This window comes from Microtus pennsylvanicus, chromosome 16 (genome assembly GCF_037038515.1).
Source record: "Microtus pennsylvanicus isolate mMicPen1 chromosome 16, mMicPen1.hap1, whole genome shotgun sequence".
Classification (NCBI taxonomy): Eukaryota; Metazoa; Chordata; class Mammalia; order Rodentia; family Cricetidae; genus Microtus; species Microtus pennsylvanicus.
Window position 1 is genome coordinate 7655029 of NC_134594.1, and position 24411 is coordinate 7679439.

At 36.8% G+C, this 24411-nt stretch overlaps 1 protein-coding gene across 4 annotated transcripts in view; it reads right to left on the minus strand.

Moving 5' to 3' along the window:
• Positions 1-805: 805 nt before the first annotated feature.
• Atp11b (ATPase phospholipid transporting 11B (putative)) overlaps positions 806-24411 on the minus strand; it is a 91272-nt gene continuing 67666 nt past the window's right edge. The window contains exons 22-32 of one of the 4 annotated variants that reach the window (XR_012908130.1): positions 23974-24119; positions 22588-22647; positions 19993-20120; positions 19002-19140; positions 17513-17578; positions 16978-17081; positions 15399-15564; positions 13530-13615; positions 11013-11138; positions 4550-4680; positions 806-2005 (exon numbers count right to left, since the gene is read on the minus strand). Coding sequence is in view for 3 of the 4 variants with exons in the window: in XM_075951038.1 (XP_075807153.1) it covers positions 1924-2005; positions 4550-4680; positions 15399-15564; positions 16978-17081; positions 17513-17578; positions 19002-19140; positions 19993-20120; positions 22588-22647; positions 23974-24119 (1022 nt within the window). In the remaining variant the exon portion in view is untranslated. Of the gene's footprint in view, positions 2006-4547; positions 4681-11012; positions 11139-13529; positions 13616-15398; positions 15565-16977; positions 17082-17512; positions 17579-19001; positions 19141-19992; positions 20121-22587; positions 22648-23973; positions 24120-24411 lie in introns of those variants that run through there. The other 3 variants (XM_075951039.1, XM_075951038.1, XM_075951040.1) reach the window with 3 other exon arrangements.

The following is a 24411-nucleotide window of genomic DNA, read 5'->3' on the forward strand; positions in this document are numbered from 1 at the left end:
ATTACTACCACTCAATGCTAGGCCACATGTTGGCCAGCTGAATGCTGGTCTTCTCATGGTGACTTTGTAGTATTCTGTCAATAATCAACCATAAGACTTGGAAGGCATACCCATTCAATATCATTTTGTTGCATGTATGCTCTTTATTCTAAGGGATAAAACATCTATTATCTTTCTATCATCTATTCCACTGAAGGTATATGGTAATATAACATCTCTAGAATATAAATAAGAGTATTTTCAGAACAGGTCATCATAAATATAATTCTGTAATGTCTAAGTTAAAAAAGGCTATTTATGAAAGTTAATATTCAGATAACATGGATAATAGTCTTGCATTAGTTAAACAGATAAGCAAACAGTTAATCTGCAAACAGTTCTCATTACTCTGCGCTTCTTGCCTTCCCAGCACAGGCCCGAAGTCCCACCCACGTGAGGAGCAATGAGTGGAGAGCCGCAGGACAATCTCAAGCAATCACCATCTTCTCAGAGGAACTGACAAAAACTCACTGTTCTGTTTTCTATGACCTCAGGTGCACACAGAATCACATGCTCAGAGCTAGATGCCAGTTCTCTAGTAATCATTCACAAATCTTAAAACACTACTTCTACATAAAACAATTAATTCTCAGTGATAGAGATCTGCAAACTAAAATTTGAGATTCAAGAAATTAAGAATAATATATTCGATTAATCATCCATAGCATACTGACTTATTGCTGATAAAATTCATTTTTTGCTGACAAAATTTAGCATCTTAGACTTTGTTTTCTTTTCATTCAACAACCATACCATACAATGAGAATGTAAGCATAATTCACTTTATTGTGGCAGTCTGCTTTAAATTAGATAACATACAATAACCTAAAAATAACAAGATTCTTAACAAAAATCCTTTATTCTAAAGGCTGGTTTACAGAAAACCAAGAGTAATCCTAAGTGGGACATGGAAAGATTTTATGGCTTATACTTTAATTTGTATAATTCAATGTATTTGCAATATATAAACATTGTTCAACTTGTTTTTTTATTGATACATCTGAACTTTACAACATTGTTATAAAATTATGAACAGACTCTTTGGAGAGGGAGCAGGTAATTGGGGAGGGGGTGAAATATATTAGCCAGTTGAAGCATGCAGAAGATAGGACAGATTCAGTAAATTAAATGTGAGACAATGGTATCTATCTACCCACTACAGACTTTACAAATGTGACTACAAAAATGTTAGCAAACACCAATTTGAAGTGTAGTGAATGGCTTTACCTCTGACTTGGACATGAGATGTCAAACTCCCTGTGCCCTTCTTAGATTAGCTTCCCTGGCTGTGTTACAATTTCATTAAAGAAGTCTGGGGTCGGTCCAAGCTTTCAACCAACACTGAAGAAGACAATGGTTAGAAATGTGTTCTCCATATTTGCTGTGACTTAAGAAGCACAAATGAATTAACTACACAGGTCACTGAAGGACCAAATTCCTTAATATTCACATTAACTTTTCCCATGAAAAGCTTCAAATATAATCTAATAAAAAAAATAGAGTTCTCAAGGCAAATCTTTAGCATAATTTACAGAAGCAGATTTAAATAGAAGAGTCCCAAACCATACTAATCCTAAAAATACACACACCCAGGAGTTACCCTTTTCTTCTATCTTGATATTAAAGTATAGTGGCTCCAGCAAAGGCTGTAATGCCACCAGAAGTCCCTTGAGTGGAAGGGACAAACCAAACAAAGAGACTGGAAGTATCTCTTTATTTCCAAATTTTAGTAAGCTCACATTCAAATGAAAGAGAATGGAGAAGGCCTGTCCTGTGGAACTCCAAGAAGCTCTCAACTCCTCCAGAGATTTCAGACAATAACTTCAGAGCCAGTGTGGCCTCTTATAGAATGACCCCAAATCTGAGGACAGGGGAACTTGTCCTTTAACAAGTAGATGAGTCCATTGGGGAGAGAGTCAAGATGCTCCTGTCATTGGTATAGAAAGGATCCGATGCACTCCACAACCTTAAAGTAATAACAAGAGAAAAGTTTGGCTCACCATACCCACGGTTAGTTGAAAACAAACAAACAAACTAACAACAAACCAGAACCTAAAATGTGGGAACAAAATACAATTTAAATTTTAAAATAATCACCGATTTATTTCTAAATGCTAAAGAGTTCTTCAAACTAGCACTGAACCCTACTCTAGATTATACAAATGCTGAGAAAAATTATGCTGTTTAGTTAGCTATCATACAGAAATTAGCCCAAATCTACACATTCACTTTCAGCACATTTCTATAGGTAGTAAACATAAGGCGCTTTTGAAATCTTAGTAACTCAGTACGTAGTAAGTATACTATTAAGAATTTGCCGGGTGATGGTGGCGCACGCCTTTAATCCCAGCACTCACGAGGCAGAGGCAGGCGGATCTCAGTGAGTTCGAGACCAGCCTGGTCTACAGAGCTAGTTCCAGGACAGGCTCCAAAGCCACAGAGAAACCCTGTCTCAAAAAAGAAAAAAAAAGAAAAAAAGAAAAAAAAAGAATTTATACACACCCAGGTGCTAGAGAGATGAATGCTGGGGAACTGATAAAGGGTCTGCAATGCAAACACAAGAACTTAAGTTTGGAACCCCAGCAACTACATAAAAAGCCAAGCATGGCCATGGGAGCCTGTGATGCCAGCACTGGGCAGAGATAAGCAGGTTCCACAGGCTCACTGGTGAGCAGCCCTGGCAAACTGTGGGTACTGGGTTCAGTCGTGACCCGCCTCAATACACACGGGGAGGACAACTGTGGGAGGCACTGACATCTACCTCCGGGTTCACATTAACTTTACCCACGGAAAGCTTCAAATAATAAAAGTCTAATAAAAAATAGGTTTCTCAAGGCAAATCTTTAGCGGAAAAATTTACAAAAGCAGACTTAAATAGGAGAGTCTCAAACCACACTAATCCTAAAAATACACATACCCAGGAGTTACTCCAGTTACCCCTTTGTCTGTCTGTCTGTCTGTTTGTCTGTCTGTCTCTCTCTCTCTCTCACACACACACGCATATACACAAACACACACAAATAGCAAAAAGTAAAAAAAAAAAAAACAGCAGCAACAAAACCCCATACATTCAGTTTTACTGAAAATCAAGTCAGCTTATATTTTGACATTACAGAAAAAAATAATTACCTACTAAAAGCCTAAGAATGAAGCATTCATATTATTGGTCACTTTTGGGTATAAATTCTACTCTAAGGATTTCAGCTTAATCAGCCTGAATGTCATAAATGGTTAGTATCAGAAGACACTTGTAGATTCTTTACTAATCTGAAGAATTAATTACTGGCTGACTGTCAAGGCCTTAGGCTAAGCAATTCAATATATAATATTCACTTGCAGATGTCACTTTGAATTAGCTGGAATTAACCTAAAATGAAGTAAAAACTCCACAGACAATCTGCCATGCTTAAAACACATGCCCTTAGCCCAAGGACAGTATCAAAATAACCAAGTAATTTTATAAAAACTGAAAGCGTGTAACTTTAAACACACAGCATGCACCTCCTGCCAGGGTCTCCACCTCCCCTAGACAGGGTTAAAGCTAGAAGTCCTGACTCGTTTGTATCCAGCATCTTGTTTCCCAATGACTGACTCAGTCAGTGACTGACAGAAAAAAGCAGAGTGGAGACTAACAGTAGTCTCATCTTCATGGTATTTAGAGAAGCCTGGGACCTCACCTTGACTGAAGGAGAGTCTTGTTTACAACTCTCTCAAACACTGAGAACTCAAGCGGGCAGGTATTAGGCAGCCAACAATTAGAAAGTGAATAAAAGTGAGAACATGAATACGTCTCACTGAGTATATGGGAAACAGTATCCCTTTAATTCTAACTGCCTACACTCCAATGCAGGAGAATGTCCAATTCTAATCTGCAAGACGCTAGCATTTGTTTTTCCTCTTTTCAAACACTACAGAGAAAAACTATCAGGCAATGTATCTTTTGTTTTTCATCTTTTCAAAGCACACGTGCACTCACTTTAACAAAATATTAAACACCTGAAACATCTAGGAACTAATAACCTCTTCCTTTCCCTCACGCCCCCTTCCAGGTCCACCAACATGTTAGGCAAGTGCTTTGAAATTAACTATACCCTATCCCTCTATTACTTTTGAATTTTGACACAAGGTCTCTCTAAGTCATCTAGGAAGGCCTTGAACTTGCAATCCTTCTGCCCCAGCCTCCCAAGTGCTATGATGGTTAGTATTAAACCTTGATCTTCTGGAAGAGCAACCAGTACTCTCAACCACAGACCCATCTCTCCAGCCCTGAGATTCTTATTGCAATAAGAAAGTTGCCAAATATTTTGTTCTTTGAAAGAGAATAATACTTTCATAACACTTATAGAACATGTCTTCCATATCAGGTTCTGGTCGAGTTGTCAGAGGTGTTCCAGGCCCGGAAATAAGTTTACCCCGTTTCGCTGGGTAAAGCCAGCGGACTCACTGCTATCTGCAGCTGCAAGTCTTTCTGTCCTTTTACAGGACACTCATCTGCAGTGAAATGTCGCACCTGCTGATATGGTTGGGACTACACCTTCCTACGACTCGCTCCAGCATTCTTCCAACAGACGTGCACGGGGTCTCTCCTGGGAAACAGCACATGGAGTCCAAGCACTTGACACCTGAATGTGCTTCAGCAAGCTGCAGAAGAACATAAGTTAGTTATTTGTAGATCTGGACTTCACAAAACCATTATGAAATCAGAACAAGCATTTCAAACAAAGTGACTGATACAAACATACATGGCTTACTACAATATGGAAAGTACAGAATTCTTTGGTGTACACTCATAAATTTAAACATTTAAAAGCCTTGTGTCCTAATCAGAAACCCAGTTAAATAATGGTATAAAGATGAGTAGATAGGTGTTTAAGTCTGTATAAATTTATTATTTTGTCACTTAATTTGCTATGGTCAATTTGGCTTATATCAACTACAACTCTAACTCATACTTCAGTTTGCTTAGGTGAAATGTTCCTGCAATTATGATTACAGAACAAATGTCCAGCAACTGAGAACAGTGGAGTATCAACTACTGTGAAGACTGGAAATTATCTGGCAGGACGTACGTCATCTGTTAAGAATAAGATCAACAATACTGTAAGAACTTCAGTAGTGTTTCTTATATGCCAGGAACAAATACCCAGCACACAGTGAGTCCCATTTGCCCTTTAAGGTTTTAAGCTGTGCTGAACAACTCGAAGGTGCCATCCATGCTGATTATCAAGTTATCTTTTTAGTACGGAGTAGGTGGCACATGGATTGAAATCCGTCAAGCAAGTTACTAGGACTAATAAGATTTAAAGTTGAATTTAACAAATTTTAAGATTTATATTGATTCAGGAATAAATAGGCTCAGCAAGATAATTCAACCCATACTACTAACATTAATTAATTATTAAAATGAGGGTAAATGGTCCGACTATATGGCTGAATGAATCCCAACCCTGTTGTAGAGTATTTTTTTTTCTTCTGTTTGTTCCTTCTGTCAGGATCTCATTAGACAGCTTGGAACTCAGTGAATAGACCAGGCTAGCACTGATATCACAAAATCCATCTACCTCTATCTTTTGAGTGCAAATTAAAAGAACTTATTTGAATTTATTTTCCTTTATGTATACAATGTCCTCTATGAGGAAAAATAAAATAAATTTGGTCAAGTTCTCCTTTACAGGGTTGGGAATCACCATGTGCCATGTGAGGCATGGTAAAAGAAGACACTGTGGAAACTTACAATGGACAGAGACACACATATGAAATGTAAATAACCTGATATTCTGAAAGCAAGCAAATGGTGGAGTCCTATAATATCCATGTGTGGAGTCCTACAACATCCATGTGTGGAGTCCTATAACATCCATGTGTGGAGTCCTATAATATCCATGTGTGGAGTCCTATAACATCCATGTGTGGAGTCCTATAATATCCATGTGTGGAGTCCTATAACATCCATGTGTGGAGTCCTATAATATCCATGTGTGGAGTCCTACAATATCCATGTGTGGAGTCCTATAATATCCATGTGTGGAGTCCTATAACATCCATGTGTGGAGTCCTATAACATCCATGTGTGGAGTCCTACAATATCCATGTGTGGAGTCCTACAACATCCATGTGTGGAGTCCTACAATATCCATGTGTGGAGTCCTACAATATCCATGTGTGGAGTCCTATAATATCCATGTGTGGAGTCCTATAATATCCATGTGTGGAGTCCTATAATATCCATGTGTGGAGTCCTATAATATCCATGTGTGGAGTCCTACAATATCCATGTGTGGAGTCCTACAATATCCATGTGTGGAGTCCTACAATATCCATGTGTGGAGTCCTATAATATCCATGTGTGGAGTCCTACAATATCCATGTGTGGAGTCCTACAACATCCATGTGTGGAGTCCTACAATATCCATGTGTGGAGTCCTACAATATCCATGTGTGGAGTCCTATAATATCCATGTGTGGAGTCCTATAATATCCATGTGTGGAGTCCTACAATATCCATGTGTGGAGTCCTACAATATCCATGTGTGGAGCCCCTGCTCAGTCCATGTGGAGGGAGCAGGACAGGGTTTCCTGTTTCCCAAGTGCCTGGTCACACCCAAACCCTGGGCTCTGCTAAGCACTGAGAGAGCAAACCTCATATATTCTTTAATTAACACATTGTGGTTTAGGACTTAGTTTAATGCACTACTACTTTAATTGTGTTCTGTGAGATATTTACATAAACACTTCATTTTAAAAAGGAGAGGTGTTCCTTTGACCAAATAGGTAGCTTGAGAAACACTAACCCAAAGAAGCTTCAAACAGACTTTAGAATGTCACAAATGTGCTTAAGCCTCAGCTGGTGCAGCCTAAGCCCACCATTCTGATCATGTTCTTTCTCCTCCCCCAACTCCTCAAAGATCCTCCCCCACCTCCCTACCCACCCAACTTCATGATCTCTCTCTCCTTCCCTCTTTCTCACAAAAAAAAAAAAAAACCAAAAAAACCCAACACATCACAAACCCAGTAGGGCAAAAAATACCAAAACAATACAAGTATACAACATACACATGTACACACACACACACACAAACCATGGAATCCATTTTGTGTTAGCCAACTACTCAAGGAACTGCTCCATTACCCCCGCAATGTACCAGGAAGCACTCACTACCATAGAAGTACAATAGAGGAATCGGGGTAATGCCGGCTTAGGTAACAGGTTCTCATCAGTTTAGGCTTTGCTGACTCCTGTGCTCCCACACGATCATGCTGAGGCAAAGCACTGGACTCAAGCTTCTTTTCTGATGGGAGGATGTCCCTCCCCTCCCCCCACCGCCATAAGCTCCTCACCAGCAGAAGTGGGTGCTGTTCATCCTGTGGGCCTGGTTAAATGCTACTATCTCACTCCAATGGGAAGGAATCTCTCTGGATTCTGTTTACTGGTTTGCAGTATCCCTTGAATGGTAGAAACCCTGAAAGTCAACTGAGAAGGCACCATGGCAGTTCTGAGATGAAGCAACCCTGCACTCATCTAGTGAGGTGAGGGTAAGGGAAAGGGAAAGGCGAAAGGTCAGCACAGCAGTGTGAGGCACAGCGAGACTGGCGACTCAATGCTAACCCGCAAAGACTGTCACCGGGTATGAACCAAGTGTTTCTGACCTGGGAGAGACAGAGTTAAGAAAATTTGGAGCATATTTAATCACAAGCATAGCATCATTTTTATCACAGGCTTAACAGTATTGGTACTAGAAGGAAAGGATATTTTAAAAAAAAAAACCTAAAACTTGATCTTTGGCACTTTATTTAGGAAGTACCGAGCTATCCCAAGAACTGGAGAGGAAGGGTCTTGTCCTACACTTTGCTCATAGCTGCTATTGAGCCAACTGACAACGACTCCCCGAAAGCCACAGCCACGGCCCCTTGCATGCTGGTGTCCACCTGTGTGCAATACAACGTTTGGACTTGTATCTGGCTCTAGGAATCTATCCCACATCACATAAACCTACGGCCAAATGTTAAATCCTACACATCCAAGAGAGCCAGTGTTTCAAAACTAGTACATATAATGCCCTTTTCAGGTTGTCTAGTAAAAGAAATAAAAGCACCCTCCAAAGAAACAAAACAAACAGTAACGAGAAAAATTCAGGTGCATTGTAAACACTGAATACTGCACAGCTCTCCACAGAAAGCCCTCCCCAGCAAACCACCATTGCTTTATCACTTTGCTAGAGGGACATCTCCTATCTCCATATCCAGGAAGAGCTCAGGGGAGAACCTAGAGTTACAGCAGCCAGTAGTTCATTCAATGTATTAAGAGGGGAGATATATATATATCACAAATATTAATGGTGTGAGATCTCATCTGGTTGCACCAAGAATAAACTCTGAGTATAGCAGACATCTGATCATTAATTAGTAGGTCACACTGTTCTGTTACACCTGATTCCAGGTTCCTAGGCAACATCCCTTGACTTCACCCCACGGATGCTCATCATGGCTATGGCTGCCTAGTGAAAAATATCCATTTTTATAGATTTTGACTTCTGATATAAATTCTGACTTATTATCCTTGCTTCCACATCAATGGAATTAATATATATATATGTATAAACAAGCAACATATATATGTATATATACATATATATCTATATGTACCTTGTCTAGACTTAAGGTTTGTTTTTAGAGAAATGTTCTCTTTTTGATATGAAATCAGATAAAAAATTATTGCTGAATTTCAAATTTTGTTAAAAATCACAAATTTTCTAAAAAAAACCAAGAGCGTTCTCTTTTCATAAGAGAGCTGGCGATCTTATTCCAAAACTCCTGGATCCGGAACCTGTTTCCAGCTTACAGTTTTCTTAGTCACCCTTCAGTTCTCCCCTCTAAGTGAAACAAACAACTCCAAAATGATAAAGCTTTGAAAGACATTTACAACATAAATGAAGTATCTCCACGTTGTCTTGGGAGCTTTCTAGAGAGGTGTTTCTATACATGTTGCCTCATTTCAACACAAAAATAAGCATATAATTAAAAACTACATTGACTGGGAGCTGAGGAGAGAGCACAGCAAGCAGTTTGCTGTGCAAGCATGAAGACTGCACTGGAGCCCCAGCGCCCAGAGAAATGGCCTGGGGCAGCACCTGTCTGTAACGCCAGCACTGGCAAAGTGGACAAGGGCGCCTTTTCCTAGAGGAAGCTGGCTGGCTAAATCAGTTGAAACAGATAAAACTGAGAGAGAGAGAGAGAGAGAGAGAGAGAGAGAGAGAGAGAGACCCACCCTGCTGAATAAAGTAGAAACAGACTGAGGATAACCACCAGGATTGATGTGGGCCCTCCACACACGAACATGCCTAAACACCCCCAGACACATGCACACATACTCCACATATGCACACACACCACAATATGCAAAAATAAAAATATAAAAAAACTGTATTATTATATAAACATTTTAATAACTGACTTATTACTAGTTTCAGAGGAGACTGGAGAGCTCTTTTATATATATGTTTATTCAACTCGTTCTTTAACAATATATGCTGGGAATTTAGGTTAATGGAGAGCATCAGTATTTGTTAAACATTAAAATTCCCCAATATAATGGAAAGAGTAAGTTCATATCTTAGGTGAAAAGGAGAAACTTGACTTATAAATTCCAGGGTCTCACGGATCCCAGGCTGACCTTGAACTCTTTCCTGACCCTTCTGACTCCATATCCTAAGTGTTAAGACTGAAGTACATGCCACCATGCCCAGTTTATGCAGTGGTGGGACTGCGCTCAAGGCTTTGTGCAAGCTAGGCAAGCACTCTACCAACTGAGCTACATCTTCAGTCACCTAACTATAATCTCTTGAAACATAACAAAGTGAAAATTTAGAATTCATTTAAATTTCTTCTGAATTACTACTGCTACTGGTACTATTACTGATTGAGAACCAATTAACTGCCCTCATTGAGGGCTATTTGATAAAGGAATTTCACTTTAAGTCTCATGGAATAATTCATATTTTTCAAATTACTGTTTATGTTCCTTGATCAGATTTATATTCTAAGTAGCTTTGTCTTCAGGTTTCTTAATTTGCTTATTCTAGATGAGCTACAGTATCTTCTTAAACAGAAATCACAATAAAATGACAATTAAGGAAAAAGAGAATGACTGGTGTAGTATTTATAAGTACTACAAACCGAAATGTTCATATCCTAATTATACCTAGAAGTAGCCTGGATTTATTGTTCAAAAGAGGAGCAAACTATTCCCATAAAAATCAATACTTTTAAGATTTACTTATTTCATATGAGTGTTTTGCCTGCATCTATGTATGTGTGTGTACCATGTACATGTCTAGGGATGGTTGTGAGTCACCATGTGGGTGCTAGGGACCAAACCTAGGTCCTCTGCAAGAACAGCAAGTGTTCTTAACCACTGAGCCATCTGCAGCCCCAACAATTAATGTTTCTATAGAAATACAACTAGGAAAATATATGGAAAGACACCTCTGTTAAATGCTAGTTAATGGAAAGCCAGTCACTCAGTCTAAGCACACTTGCTCATTTGATTATTCAACTTCAAGAGAGGAGGACTTCAGTAATTCAGTGTCTCTATTAAAATGTATAAAAATTACACAATTACATCTTCAAAGGAGGTAATGATTTCAAAATGATGAGGTATGACATACTTTCAAAAGAAGTGGAAAGGAATAACTTTTGGACTGAGATAATAGGCTGTGAAAACACCGTACTATGACAGAATCTGAAGTGAAGTGTGATTTATCACTGTAGATCCCAAGAAACATGAATAAGAAATTCAGGATAAACATGAAAAATGAAGGGATACAAACAAGGAAAAGAACTAAGCCAAAACAACAGAAGAGGACCAGGGAAAAATCAGTACAGTGGAATGGAAATGTGATGCCCATTCTCCATGGCATACCCCAAGCATGAGAATACAGTACAGGAGTCCCCAAGAAGGCCCAACAAAGTACTACCTAGTGCACGCAACAACTGTCCTGCTGGCTGCAAGCCTCAGCTAGCAGGTGCCTACTGTCCTCCCCTCTGTGCTGGCTTTCAGCAAATTCATATGCTGAGCCGACTGAACCCTTATCTTCTTCCATCTAGAAGGACAGAAAAGCAGTAAGTCTTATATTCAGAATAATACTCTCACAGCAGTTTAAAATCAAAGCAGTAGGTTGGTCTACAATCTGTGGGGCACAGATGTAAGTTCACACAACAGCACAGTTACTGTCACAGGACAGAGAGAGCCAAGGAGCTTCTTGGAGAATATAGCAAAACATACCATATAAAGACAGTGCAAAGCTCTGAGAAGCACACAGCCTAGTAAAAGCCAAGTTTCCTTTGGTTAAATTCTATTTCTTCTGTAAAACTCAGTGTCACCAAGACTTAGCATTTGTTTTCTCATCTGCACTCTCATTAGGTCACTGCTCTACTCTTAACTGGACTGGAGAGCAGAAGGGTCACATGACCATAAACAGCAGCTGTAGAAAGAGGGCATAATTTACTTGTTAACAAAATTAAGTTGAAATATTTCTTTAGGGAATGTCAACTTACAAACATAGATTTAATTTTTTTATGTGTGTGAGTGTTTTACTTGCATGTATGAATGAGGCTGGTGCCTGTGGAGCCAGAAGAGGGTGTTGGATCCCCTGGAACTAGAGTTACAAATAGTTGAAACAACAGGTGAGTGCTGGGTACTGAACCCATGTCCTCTGAAAGAACAGCCATTGCTCTTAACCACTGAGCCCTCTTGATATCAAGCCCAGCAAAGGTCAACTTGTTTCTGTCTGGATTTGGCTGAGAATAGTATCTTCTTATTGTTTTTCTTTGCTGCTGATTTGAAGTGAACAGTATAAAACATCATGTGCTCTGTAACGATCCTAGACTCCTAGGAAGGGGAACATGCAGAGATGCGCATATTGCAACACACTAGAAGGAGCAGAGTGTGGCACCAGCGCTCAGGCCAGCTGTGAGGAGAGCAGTAGATTCTTCTTCAGTGACATCTCACCCAAAGGTCCTGTTTTCATGGCAATCTTTCCGAGGAATGTTAATGTTACTAGTTTATTACAATATTATAATACCTGGGCTCTCATTGCATTTTGCTTTCCTCATTCTTTTATGTCTAGTATTGCTTTTTAAAAAAGGGGTTGTTTTAAGACAAAATATGTAAAACTACAAATTCACAACAATATGACTAATCACAGTGTAAGTTATCATCCTTTAACAAAGGCCTATGTTCTTTTATATAATAAACTCTTCTATTGGCAGGTCTTTAATATAAGATAGATAGCCATTGATTAAAAATTAGCTATTCAAAAAAGTGAGGGATACATATTTGCCTCAACCAAAAGTAAAAATCAAACCTTCATTACAGATCTTGTAAATATAAAAAATGATTTACCATTCATTTGCTATACATAATTATTGTAGCTATCATTCAAAGAAAAATATCTGAAAAAATTTAAAAGTAGGAATAAAAACACAAAAAGGTTAGTAAAACTTTAAAACACCTTTTAAATTATAAACTCATATCACCTGACAGTTAAATGGTCTTATATCAAAGCTATTCATTTGATCAAGTGAATACACACAAATTAGAACTTCTGAGAATAAAAAATAATTTAAAATACACATAATTGTCAGACTGGTGGCATGTGCTTTTAATCCCAGCATTCACGAAGCTGAGACAGGTACATCTCTGTGAGTTTGAAGCCAGCCTGGTGTACATAATGAGTTCTAGTACAGCCAGACATCCTGTTTCAAAACAAACAAAAAGCAAACAAACATATTTTTTTGACATTTTATAATACCAAAAGTTCTAGGAGTTCAGCTTGCATTTCCTTCTATCAAAAGACATCTTGAGGCTAGTTTTTTTTTTGTTTGTTTTTTTGTTTTGGTAAACTTCCAAATTGGCATGGCTGTGGAGGTAAGAGTTAAATATAAGATATAAAATATATATATTTCAACTTATAGATGCAGTAAAGAACAGCCAAGATGTAAGATACTTATGTAGCCACTGTAGTATACAAAGACACACACACACACACACACGTATTTATATTACAGATTAAGGCAAGACAAAAACATAGGCAACTCTTACAAGTTATTACAACTTAGGTTTAAACTTCGTGATGACTTTTTAAGTACCCGACATGCAGGAGCACACGCATGACTATGACAACATGCAGGAGCATACACGCATGACTATGACAAGCAGAAGCATTAGAATTATGCTAGAAAAAATAGGTGTGACATATGTAACAAGGTACAGTTCTCTGTCCTCATGTTTAATTTCCATCTGAATTTTCTTTTTGAAGAAGAATGAATGTCATTTTGAAATTTTAATATATGTATTAATTAAGGTCAAATTAGAGACAGAGCTGTGCTAACAAAAATACTTGACTCTTTATTGATGCATCTGCCCATCTTTTGAATATTATTTAATTGACCTTTGCATGCATAAGGGTTACAAGGATCTACTCCTACTCTACCTAAGTTTGCTCAGCTGATTCCTTGCCCTCGACAAAGGCTGCAGTGCGATGAACTCGTCACTTAAAGCAACTGTGTTGGAGTACATCTATAAGTGGACAGAAAAGGGATGGGACACACACAAGTCAGTGAGCTGTATTCATCACCTGGGAGACAGACACAGGACAAGCTTTGTAAATACCAAACACCTGTTCCCACAAGAGCAGAAAATATGCATGGTATGCACACAACTGGTATTGTAGAATGCATGCCTTAAAAAAATTCTTATTCTGAAGAAAAAAGCACTTAGAATAAATGCTGGCAGCCCTCCCTCTGATGTGACTTTTCTTGTTATATCTGATAAGCAATGAGGCATCTGACAACTTAGTAGCCATTTCTGCATCATTTGAAATCAGAAGGGAAAGTAGAAGCTGAAGTGAATACTGCTTACAGGAAAGTAGTAATATCACATTTGTGATATAAATGACATTTACTGTCACAGCATCAAAAGGAAAGAGAAGAAAAAACACAAAATGACAGCAACAGGCTAGAAGACCCATGAATAGAAGTAAAACTTTCCTTCCTTTGCCCAAATGAGAACAACCAGAAAATCTCATTTATCATTGGATACTAATTTATATAGAAAAAAGGGAAAATTATTCTGCTTCACATATGATAAAATAATTTAGTGTAAATTCCCTTTTTAATAAATTTTAACTTATGTTAAAAAATATATATATAATATTCTTAACATAAGTAATATCATACCTTTTGGATCAGTAAGCAATCCCTATGAAAATACACTTGAAACTTTCAAACCATAGAACAATTTAGGACAAATGCAAATAAATGTTACTATGTTGTTACTCAACTTTTTGGGGAAATATAATATAGATTACAGGGTGAGACAAACTATCCTCCATAAAAATCTAGAAAAGTGGAGCTGGAGCAAAGGTTTAAGCACACACACTTCTCATGCTGAGAAGCTGAGTTCAGTTCCCAGCACTCACTCTGGGTAGTTCACAACCACCTGGAACTCCATCTCCAGGAGATCCAACTCTCTCTTCTGGCCTCCACTGGCACCTGAAATCATGTGCGCATACCCCCATACATATACATACAATTGAAAATTAAAAACAAAATCTTTAATTTGAAAAGCCTAAAAAATACAATAAAATTTTTAAAGTAATACTTTGACTATATTTATGTCTAAAGATTAAAAATAAGATAAATCCTTCAGATATAGATTTAAATAACATATTGTAGAATGGAATTCTGTCCCTGCTCATGCACATATACACACAGGCAGACACAAAAATCATGTAACTTTTCTCAGCACCATTCAGAAATCAGTATGACAGAGTAATATCTCATCCTCACCATTTTATACTGCACCAAATACACATTCACTAGAATTATATTGCCAAACTAAGAAAATGATAAGTAAATGCTGAAGTGACCAATGGAACCATTTCTTTAGCACTTACTGTGCTTAAATATACTTTCATTTAATCCTCACTGCAAAAGAAATGAAGGATATTTCTATCATAATTTCACTAATGGTACTGGTCCCCAAATATCATATCCCTAAGCATTACCATACTTAATGTCTGCTGGAGTTTAAGGACATGCTAGACACCTAAGCCATAGCTAGCCGATGTAATACTGTGGCATTTGAAGTGGATTTAGTACTATGATCATCTGGACATAACTTGATAGTTTCGTATTTAAATTATAATTACTAGCAGCCATAAAAATTAAGAGAAAAATAAGAAAAAATTAAAACAACAGACTTAAAACTACTGGAGGTGCTTTGCTATAGGAAGAAGCACTCTGTAATTGTAGTTACAGCGCTTTGTTCCCACAGGAGTACTGAGTATGAAAGTGCGTACCTGTGCCTTTTCTGTACTTGTTGGATGAAGGTGTCGGTCAAACACTTTCTTCACAACATCAAGGAACAGACAAGTAACAACCATGAGGAGTATGGCAAACCACACCGGTCCACTTGACAGGAGCTGAATAAATACAAAGTACATATTCTGGGAGCCCAAAAATGGCCTGCAAAGAAAGATAGTGGACTCATTAAAAGCAAACACTGGCTATGCATAGTATCACATGCCAGTATTCTAAACACATGCAAGAGTAGGCAGAACCCTGGGTTTGAGGCCTACACACAGTGAGATGTTGTGTTAGAAACAAACAAGTGAAATAAAAATTTAACAAGTTAAATCAAGACATCAGCAAAACTTAAATAACTGAAAGTAACAATTTTAAGAGTGCCAGGAAAATTTTCTAAATTGAAACTGGAAAACTTAAATAAACTAATGAAATATAGACTGGATTGAAATGTAAAATCCAGTTTAATTATTTTTAACAATTATAATTTTTATTAATAAGGGAATGGCAAGCTATTAACTAGATCACCCTAGTTTCCTGGCAAGTTATAAAAGGAATAATGAAGACTAGACTGATGTAGACTACAGAAGTAATGCGTGAGGAAATACTTTCCACTGACTACAAAGGAAACACCGGGACAGGTAAAGCGCTCGCTGTGCAATACTGACAACCTGACTCTCCTGGAACCCGGGAAAGGTAAAACATGAGAACTGCTGCAGAGTTGTCCTCTGATGTCCACATGGTTGTCATGACAACAACGGTGACGATGACAACGACGACAACCACTACCACCACCACCCTCCTCATTATCCAAATCTCAGACCGAATGCTAAGTTTTTCTTTAAACACACAGAGATGCTACATCATGGCATTATAAAGGTATCCTTTTTGGGTTTTTGTAATTATCAACTTCTAGAGACTATAGGGAATATAGAAACAATTAGGGCAAGGTTTACAGACAAACAATATGCATATGTGTGCTCTTTTGTGACCCTTTTATGGAAGGTAATGATCAGTCAATTCAAGTTGTTTGAGCTTACCTTTAAAAAGTTTTGCCTGGTAAGTGGACCTAAGGTATAATAGACACATGTAATGTATATGCTTTCCAAAAGAAAGGTACCAGTTGACCATCACTTACCAAAAAATCTTAGAGAAACATAATTGTTAATCTTTCAAAAAGCCTACTAATGATCTACATTTAATGAAGATGAAGCATACTATTAACCTTTGAAAGAGATGTTATCAATAAAAAACTAATGGGTTTTTATGACATTATACACATGAGAAAATAATTTAAAAATAATATGATTAGCATAAAGAACATTACTAATGAAGTCAGACAAATGGCTTATGGCCTAGCTTTCTTCTGTTTTCACCTTTGTGACCAGGAGGCTCAGTTTTCATGTAGAAAAATGAGGACAATAGGATTATTATGAAGATCAATTCAAAGGAATGAACTTACCAGCATAGTTTCTAAGAACTATTAGGATCAGAATTTGGTCATCAAGGAACCCACCATAATAAATGTTCACTATAGTTAAATCAACATAATTAAGACATAGTGTAATCACTCACCAGAGAATCCCACCATAAAACAAAGAAAATATAAAATAAAATATAATAGATCCCCAAGTGACAAGATGGTTGATCCAGGTCCAGAAATGAGTTTCCAAAGCCATCTAAAAGAAAAAAAATGTTTTAGCAATATAAAGTAATTTAGTTTAACTTCCAGATAAAACTTAAGAATTACACATATCAATTATAGATGTCTAGAAGGTCCTATCCCCATAGCACAGTTCCTTAGAAGGCACAAGAGTCTCATAGGAAATAGTGTAGTATTTTCCTTCTGAGGGAAAGCAGGATTAAATATCATGTAATGATATTACCTTAACTCCAAGGCACAAAATACACTGTACTATTTTAGATGATACACAAAGAAGCAAAATTAGCAACTGAAACTATATGAAGCTTTCAAACAGAGAGAAGAATTTATAGCAATATTTAAATGAATGATTAAAATTAGTGAAACCATATACTGTAAAAAATCAAAAGGGAAACTATATATGAGATATACAGACAAAGTCTGCAGTTCCCTAATGTGGTGGCATACCTTTACTGTGACCGTAATAACCATGACCGTGAAGACCAGAGTACCAAACGTCCAGTTCCCAAACATCTAAACACAAGGAACAGAGTAATATGTTATATATATATTAGCATGATATTAATTCCACTGTAAGATAAAAGTAATTTTATTCTTTATAAAAATTATCTGACTTATTTCATATATATATATATATATATATATATATATATATATGAACTCTGACAATATTAATAAAGTTACAAGAATGAAGACAACAATAATGAGGCTTTATTATGTATGGTAACTATTCTGGATAATGACCCTTTGGGTAATACCAGAAATCCAAAGATGGTTCAGAATTCAGAGCTGTGTATTAGATTGTTTTTACTTAGGATGATATAGTTGTGATTGCTTTATTCCTGTGCCCCTGCAAAAATGGTAATAAAACCTTGCTTGACCCACAGTTATTTTCTGAAACATTTCTAACCAGAAGTTAAAATAGGAAGTTTGCTATCATGTGTTTGGATAAAAAAAATCTTAGTAAGCAAAAAAAAAAAAAAATCTTTAAACTTTAACCAGTACCTGAAAAAAAAAATGGCCAGTGGAACTATTCTTCAAATGATTCCATATAAAAAATGGAATTTATCTGTAAGTAATTCAGTCAGAAGTATATTTTTGGTCTTTATAGACCAACTTACAAAGTCCATCAAATGCAGAATCCCAAAGGAATATCATTATCTTATTTCTATATTAAGACCGTAAGTATGCACTTATATGAATTTAGTTTACGAAGCAGTGATAATCTTGACACTCATTTAGACCTATGTAAAGGCTGACTTGTTCTTTAATGTGCATATGTCTATAGTGATTACTTGACAAATTACTTAAGCTCCCTGACTCCTTACATCATTTGTAAAATGAGGGTAAATCTCACAGATGTTAGTAAAATTTAAAGTATCCAAAAAGGATAAAGTTTCTAGAACATAAAAAGTGAATGGTAAATATATATGATTAACAATGAAGGAGCAATTAGCATTCCTTTATTTGAGGGTACCTTGTCATCCACCAAGAAGATACAAAATGTAGAAATCCTATTGAATCAACGCTTATTTCTCAGTCTTTAAATATGCAGACTTGGAAATGCTAAAGTCAATGGTATCAGATGGAATCCTCGAGTGGCAGTGCCTTCAGGAATATGGCGGCAGGGGGCAACTTTGACCTCCAGTAAGAAGTCCATTGTTCTAATCTGAGGGTCTGAGTTTACTTAAGACATGCTATGCTGTATTTCCCTAGAAAGAGGGCAGACAGCATTTTGCTTGTGTAAGTCACACTTGGTGACTTCTTCGGAGGGTGAGGAGTAAGCTCATAAAGACCAGCTCTCTGCACGTTGGCATCCCATTCAACTACAGGTGAGGTAGAAAGCATTTGGGGGTCAGGCCAGGGAGAAGTGATTTAAACATTCATATTTATCAACATTTTAATATTTTTTAAGCATTCTCACTTTTTTTTTTACCTGGCCATTTCCAAGCAGAGATGTATCTTTCCCCAGGAGAAAATAGGATCCAAAAAAGAAAATGAAGGCGTGGCTGAAACCCAGGATGGTCCAGTAAAGAAATGCTTTAATGCTTAAGAGACGGTTTTTACTAATGTCCCTACAATTATTTTTTAAAGAAAAAAGAACACATTAAGATTAATTTTTTAATCTTCTAGGCAATTAATTTAAACTGATAATTTAAATAATAGGATTTTAAGATGACTAAAATTATCAGCATAAAGAATAAACCTAAATTTGCAAACAATCATTTCTAATAATTTATAACAGCTGAGAGTTCATATAATGGATTCTAATACCTTTTCATTTGATAATAAAACACAACACAGGCACAATACTTCAGTGTGACTGTGAAAAACCTGATTATCTGTATCATAATCTGCTCCCATTAAGTCTCTGCCATGATGATCTCTTAGTGGGACAGAAGCTCAAGTCAGCAACAAGGTGCTCATTATTTTCGTGGAGAAGTTAACCGTTCTGGGAATAACCGACTGCCATGGGTTTCCTGGTAAACCAGAGCAAGTTCCTCCACACCATAACTGGTTATGTCTCTGACTGGCAGCTTTATAGCCTCTACAACAGTTTATGAGGATCAGTGGCTGGGCCTGACAGACCCGACATCTCTAGGACCACTTAGTTTTGGGGGAGTTCTGAAAAAAGCTGCAGTTGTTCTCCTTCACTTGCATTTAACACTAATAAATTATCTAATAGTAGAACATAAACAATTTTTAGGAACTTTTGATGCTATTAACAAGCGAGTAACTTCTCTTGTGTATATGGAGTAGAATACTGTGGAAAACAGTCCAAGAGTTGAAGTGTTTACTCTTAAAAACACCAGAAACTTATTGAAAATTTCCCTTTAATATTGAAACACTGTAAGCCATGCAACAATTATGCTTTAGTATTTGTACCAAGATACTCCCTGTACACATCGACATTGGGAAATACATACCGATAGAGGGTAGGCTTGCTCTGTAACACATGAGGGTCTATATGTTGTTCCAAAAGACTATATATGAGAACAGGCAGGGAAGTAAAACAGATATTGTACAAAGTCAGGTACACGCTGTCATACAGTGTCTAAAAGAGAAATAAATTGGAGGAATTTTGAGATTCTAAATTATTATTTCTATTACACATATAATAATGGAATACTAAAAATATGTACCTTAATTTTTCAATTTATGCTAAAATCCATTTTAAAGAGTTTCAATTAATAAATGTGATTTGTTTTAGTATAGAACCTATACTGTTCCTAGATTTATATCTGTGGAACTGAAAAATTTCACTGATAAGTTTTCATAATGTAGTAAATTGGATCTCCATCTAAGAATTCCTCAGTTTGGTCAGTAGGATGCAGTTTTACAGTCCTCCTATAAGCATTCTAGGATCCTGGGGTGTCTCTATTGGGCTATACATCATTTTCCCACCTACCTTCATCTATACAGCCTGTAGTACTGAACTCCGCCGCCTTCCATGGAACCTGTTTTTTTTTTTTAAAGTGGCTTAAGTCTTCCATCTCTTCCTCTCAAGTGTTCTAGTTGCTGCTGCTGGTACTAATGCTTTAACTCTTTACTTAGGATCCACACAATGTTCCTACTGTCATTGTGCTGATGGGTTTTTGTCAACTTGATACAAACCAGACGTATCTGGGAGAAGGGAAGCTTAACTGAAAAAAATGCCTCCATAATGTTGACCTGTAGGCACTATTGCTCTGATTAAGGACTGATGTGGAAGAGTCCAGGCCACTCTGGGCGATGCCATCGCTGGGCAGGTGGTCCTGGGTTGTCTAAGAAAGCAGGCTGAGTGAATAAGCCAACAAGCAGTGCTCCTCCACGGCCTGTGTTTCACTTCTTGCCACATGTTCCTATTGAGTTCTGCCCTGACTCCCCTCAGGGATGGAGTACGGCCTGAGAACTGTAAGGTGAAATAAACACTGTCCTTCTCAAACTGCTTTCGGTTATGATGTTTATCATAGCAATACACACCTTAATGAAGACACTTATTAATACTACCTCTGAAAACCCAGTCAAAGTATATCTGGTTCCCATTGTCATATGATCTTAAAGTATTTAATTCAGGTAAGCTATTGCTAGTAATCAATGTCTATGAAGGCATTTAAAAGTTAAAGCTCTGTCTTGTAAATAGGGGAAAAAAGAAATTATGAAAAGGAATGATTTTTTTTCCTTTTCTTTTTCTATTTTTTAGGTGCATAAAGTTTATTGAACAGACCATATAGAATTATTCCTCCCTAGAGGCATTCATAATCTTCTGTGGTTCATAACTGGGGTGTGTGCACACTCAGGGCCCTCACTGATATCAATACCTTGATGAACTAAAGCTCTGGGAAGTTATAAAACTAATAGACCTCTTGGGAAGCTGGGGGTCTCTTCCGGCCATTACAAATATGTGGAGACCATCAAGCTGGCAGAGCTGTATGTTACGGGAAATGTGCTACTGACAGGAGCTCCTGGATGTTTTAATAAGTGCTATGAAACCTGTCCCTGATAATAAAATGGGAAAAAATGAAAAACTGAGTGGGGAAAAAAGCATAATGCATGATCACTAAAACGTGAAAATCACGTAATAGGCATGAAAGTACATTTTCACATTTACCTACTCAGTACATAAAGTTATCAGAACATAAAATGTTTTCTCAAGCAAGTTAAAGACTGCTGCTTTCCACTTCAGAAAAGAAAAGGCAAATGAAAACAAGTCAATTTTTTTTTTTGAGACATTGTTTCTCTGTAGCTTTGGAATCTGTTCTGGAACTAGCTCTTGTAGACTTGGTTGGCCTGGAACTCACAGAGATACATCTGCCTCTAACCTCCTGAGTGCTGGGATTAAAGGCGTGCACCACCATTGCCTGGAGGAACTAATGAATTTAATCATAACTGAAGATTGTGTAATGTAGCGATCATTTTAAGATACACAATGAGCTATGTGAAAGGGTGATTATGGAAAGCCAGTTTCTGAGGTGAGATTTATATAATCCCTGAACCAAATCACTAAGGCTATGCCCAAATTTTTAAGACTTCAGGATCAGGAATCAAACAAAACAAAACAAAGTGAACCTCTGTTAATTCTTTGTCACAGATAGTTTGTACAAGCATTCAGTTATTAAGGTCGGGAAGTTACTAAGAGTATTTGATGGACCTAATACTTAGCATTACTGGAGGTGGCAGTGATAACTCTGACCTGTCATCCTACCACTTGGGAAGTAGAGGCAAGAGGACCACTCGTTCAAAATTATCCCTGACCACACAGTGAGAGGGCATCTGGGGTACATAAAACCTTGCACAAACAAACACACATACAAATAAATGAAGAGAGACTTTAAAAAAAAAAAGTCCACAATTAACATATATTTTGGTATTAATAGTAGTTTCAAATTAAAAGCCAGAATAAATATTATGACTGTTAGGTGAATTAAGTAAATATTCCTACTTATACAACAACAAAATAAATGAAGTCTGTTTAAATACTTCTCAAGATTTGAACAAATTACTTTTCTAAAAGGACAAACACAAACTTTTATTTTACTTACTTGCTGAGAAAACAAACAGTAGAACTGATATAAAAATTGGGGTGTGATAAAGCACACATTCTGAAAAACAAGACAAAATGGGAAGTAATTTAAATATTTACAACCAAAGAGAAAGAAGTCTTACAATGGTTAGTAAAGAATCTAGAAACAGAGTCTCAGTTGACACTGTAAGATGTCTTTTCTCTAAAGACACATCCATGAAAATGAATTCTCATTTTATTAAATCATGTCTAAAATCTGCTTAAGGAATCATATAGACATTATAATAAATATTCTTAGTTCCCACCAGTTCTAAGCAGTGAAAGTTATGTTTTTAACTTCTAATTTGTACCACAGATATTATAATATGTAATAGTTGCTCATATTTCAGGGCTATGAGAATTTGATATTGCTGATTAAGGCACGTAAGTGGCACTATCATAACATCTTTTTACCACAAGTGAATCTTTCTACCACAATATCTTTAATATCACAAGTGAAGCTAGAACAATAGGCTAGAAAAACTGTCACATCATCTCAAGGTAATATGACTTTTTATGTTCTATCAGTTTGCAACTATTAATTACACAACACATACAAGATATTCTAGTATGGTAAATGTTTATAAGCAAGGACTCAACACGGGTTCCACTGAATCTCATCTTTCTTGAAAGGGTCCAATGAGAGAACATTATTTCAATATTATAATCTGTTTTATTATACAAATAAACTCTCTGTAACTGAGAGGATGATATTATACATTAAACAGGGCTACCCTTGAAACAAAAAAAGGTTAAGGAGCTCTGCTATGAATCCATGAAATTAGAGAGAGGTTCAATTAGATTTACTAGACCAACATAAAATAGCTTTAAGCAAATTACATTTTTTTGCAGTTGAGTTTACAAAGGATACATTTAAGTGTAAATTTTGATACTTGATAAATTTATATAGCATAAGATTAGAGAACTGTCTCAATGGTGTGTTTGTGAGCTCTCTCAGTTTTGACATTTTACTGTGTGTGAGAGAGACGGGCAGACAAAGAGAGCGAGTGAGTTCACACCATGGCACATATTTAAAAGTCCGAGGACAACTCACAGGAGTTCTCTCCTTCTACCGTGGGGTCCTGGGTTTGAATGCAGGGTATCAGGCTTGTTGACAAGAGCCTTCATCCACTGAGCCCTCTGACTGACCCAAAAATACTCTAATAGCCCTCCCTTTCAAGCAATCCTACTCATGTCTTGGTGGAACAGACGACCACTGACCTGCAGTTGGAGCAATAATCTATTACAAAATGGTTATTTTTGTTTAAAGAAACTATTTTAAGAATAATTTGAATGTCTGTATCATTCTTAAATTAGAATTTTAAGTTGAAATATCAACTAATCCTTATAATCCAATGAAACTCACCTTATAAAAAAAATACTGTACAAGGGTAGCTATTCTAATATAATAAAAATGACCATGAACAAACAGTAATTTGGAGAGGAATTTAAATCTAGCTACTGCATAGTCACTGTTCCTTGCAGCTTGTCTTCCTTCTTTACCCATGATTCCTGGAATAAAGAAGACAAAAAAGGGATGTGTGAGAGTTCTTTGTCAGATACAAAATGGGAGGTAAAAATAAAATTACTTCTATTATTAAGGAGAATAAGCAAAGAAAAAAAATTCACTATTATGATGCGCTTCCTTTAATAATTAAAATAATGTAAATAGTGGACTAGACAATAATTGGTTTCTTATGGGGGTATACTATTATGTACTGTTATATTGTATTTGTTTTCACTCAAACACTAGACATTGTACTTCACAAAAAAAATTCAAAACTACCAAATAATTATACCACTT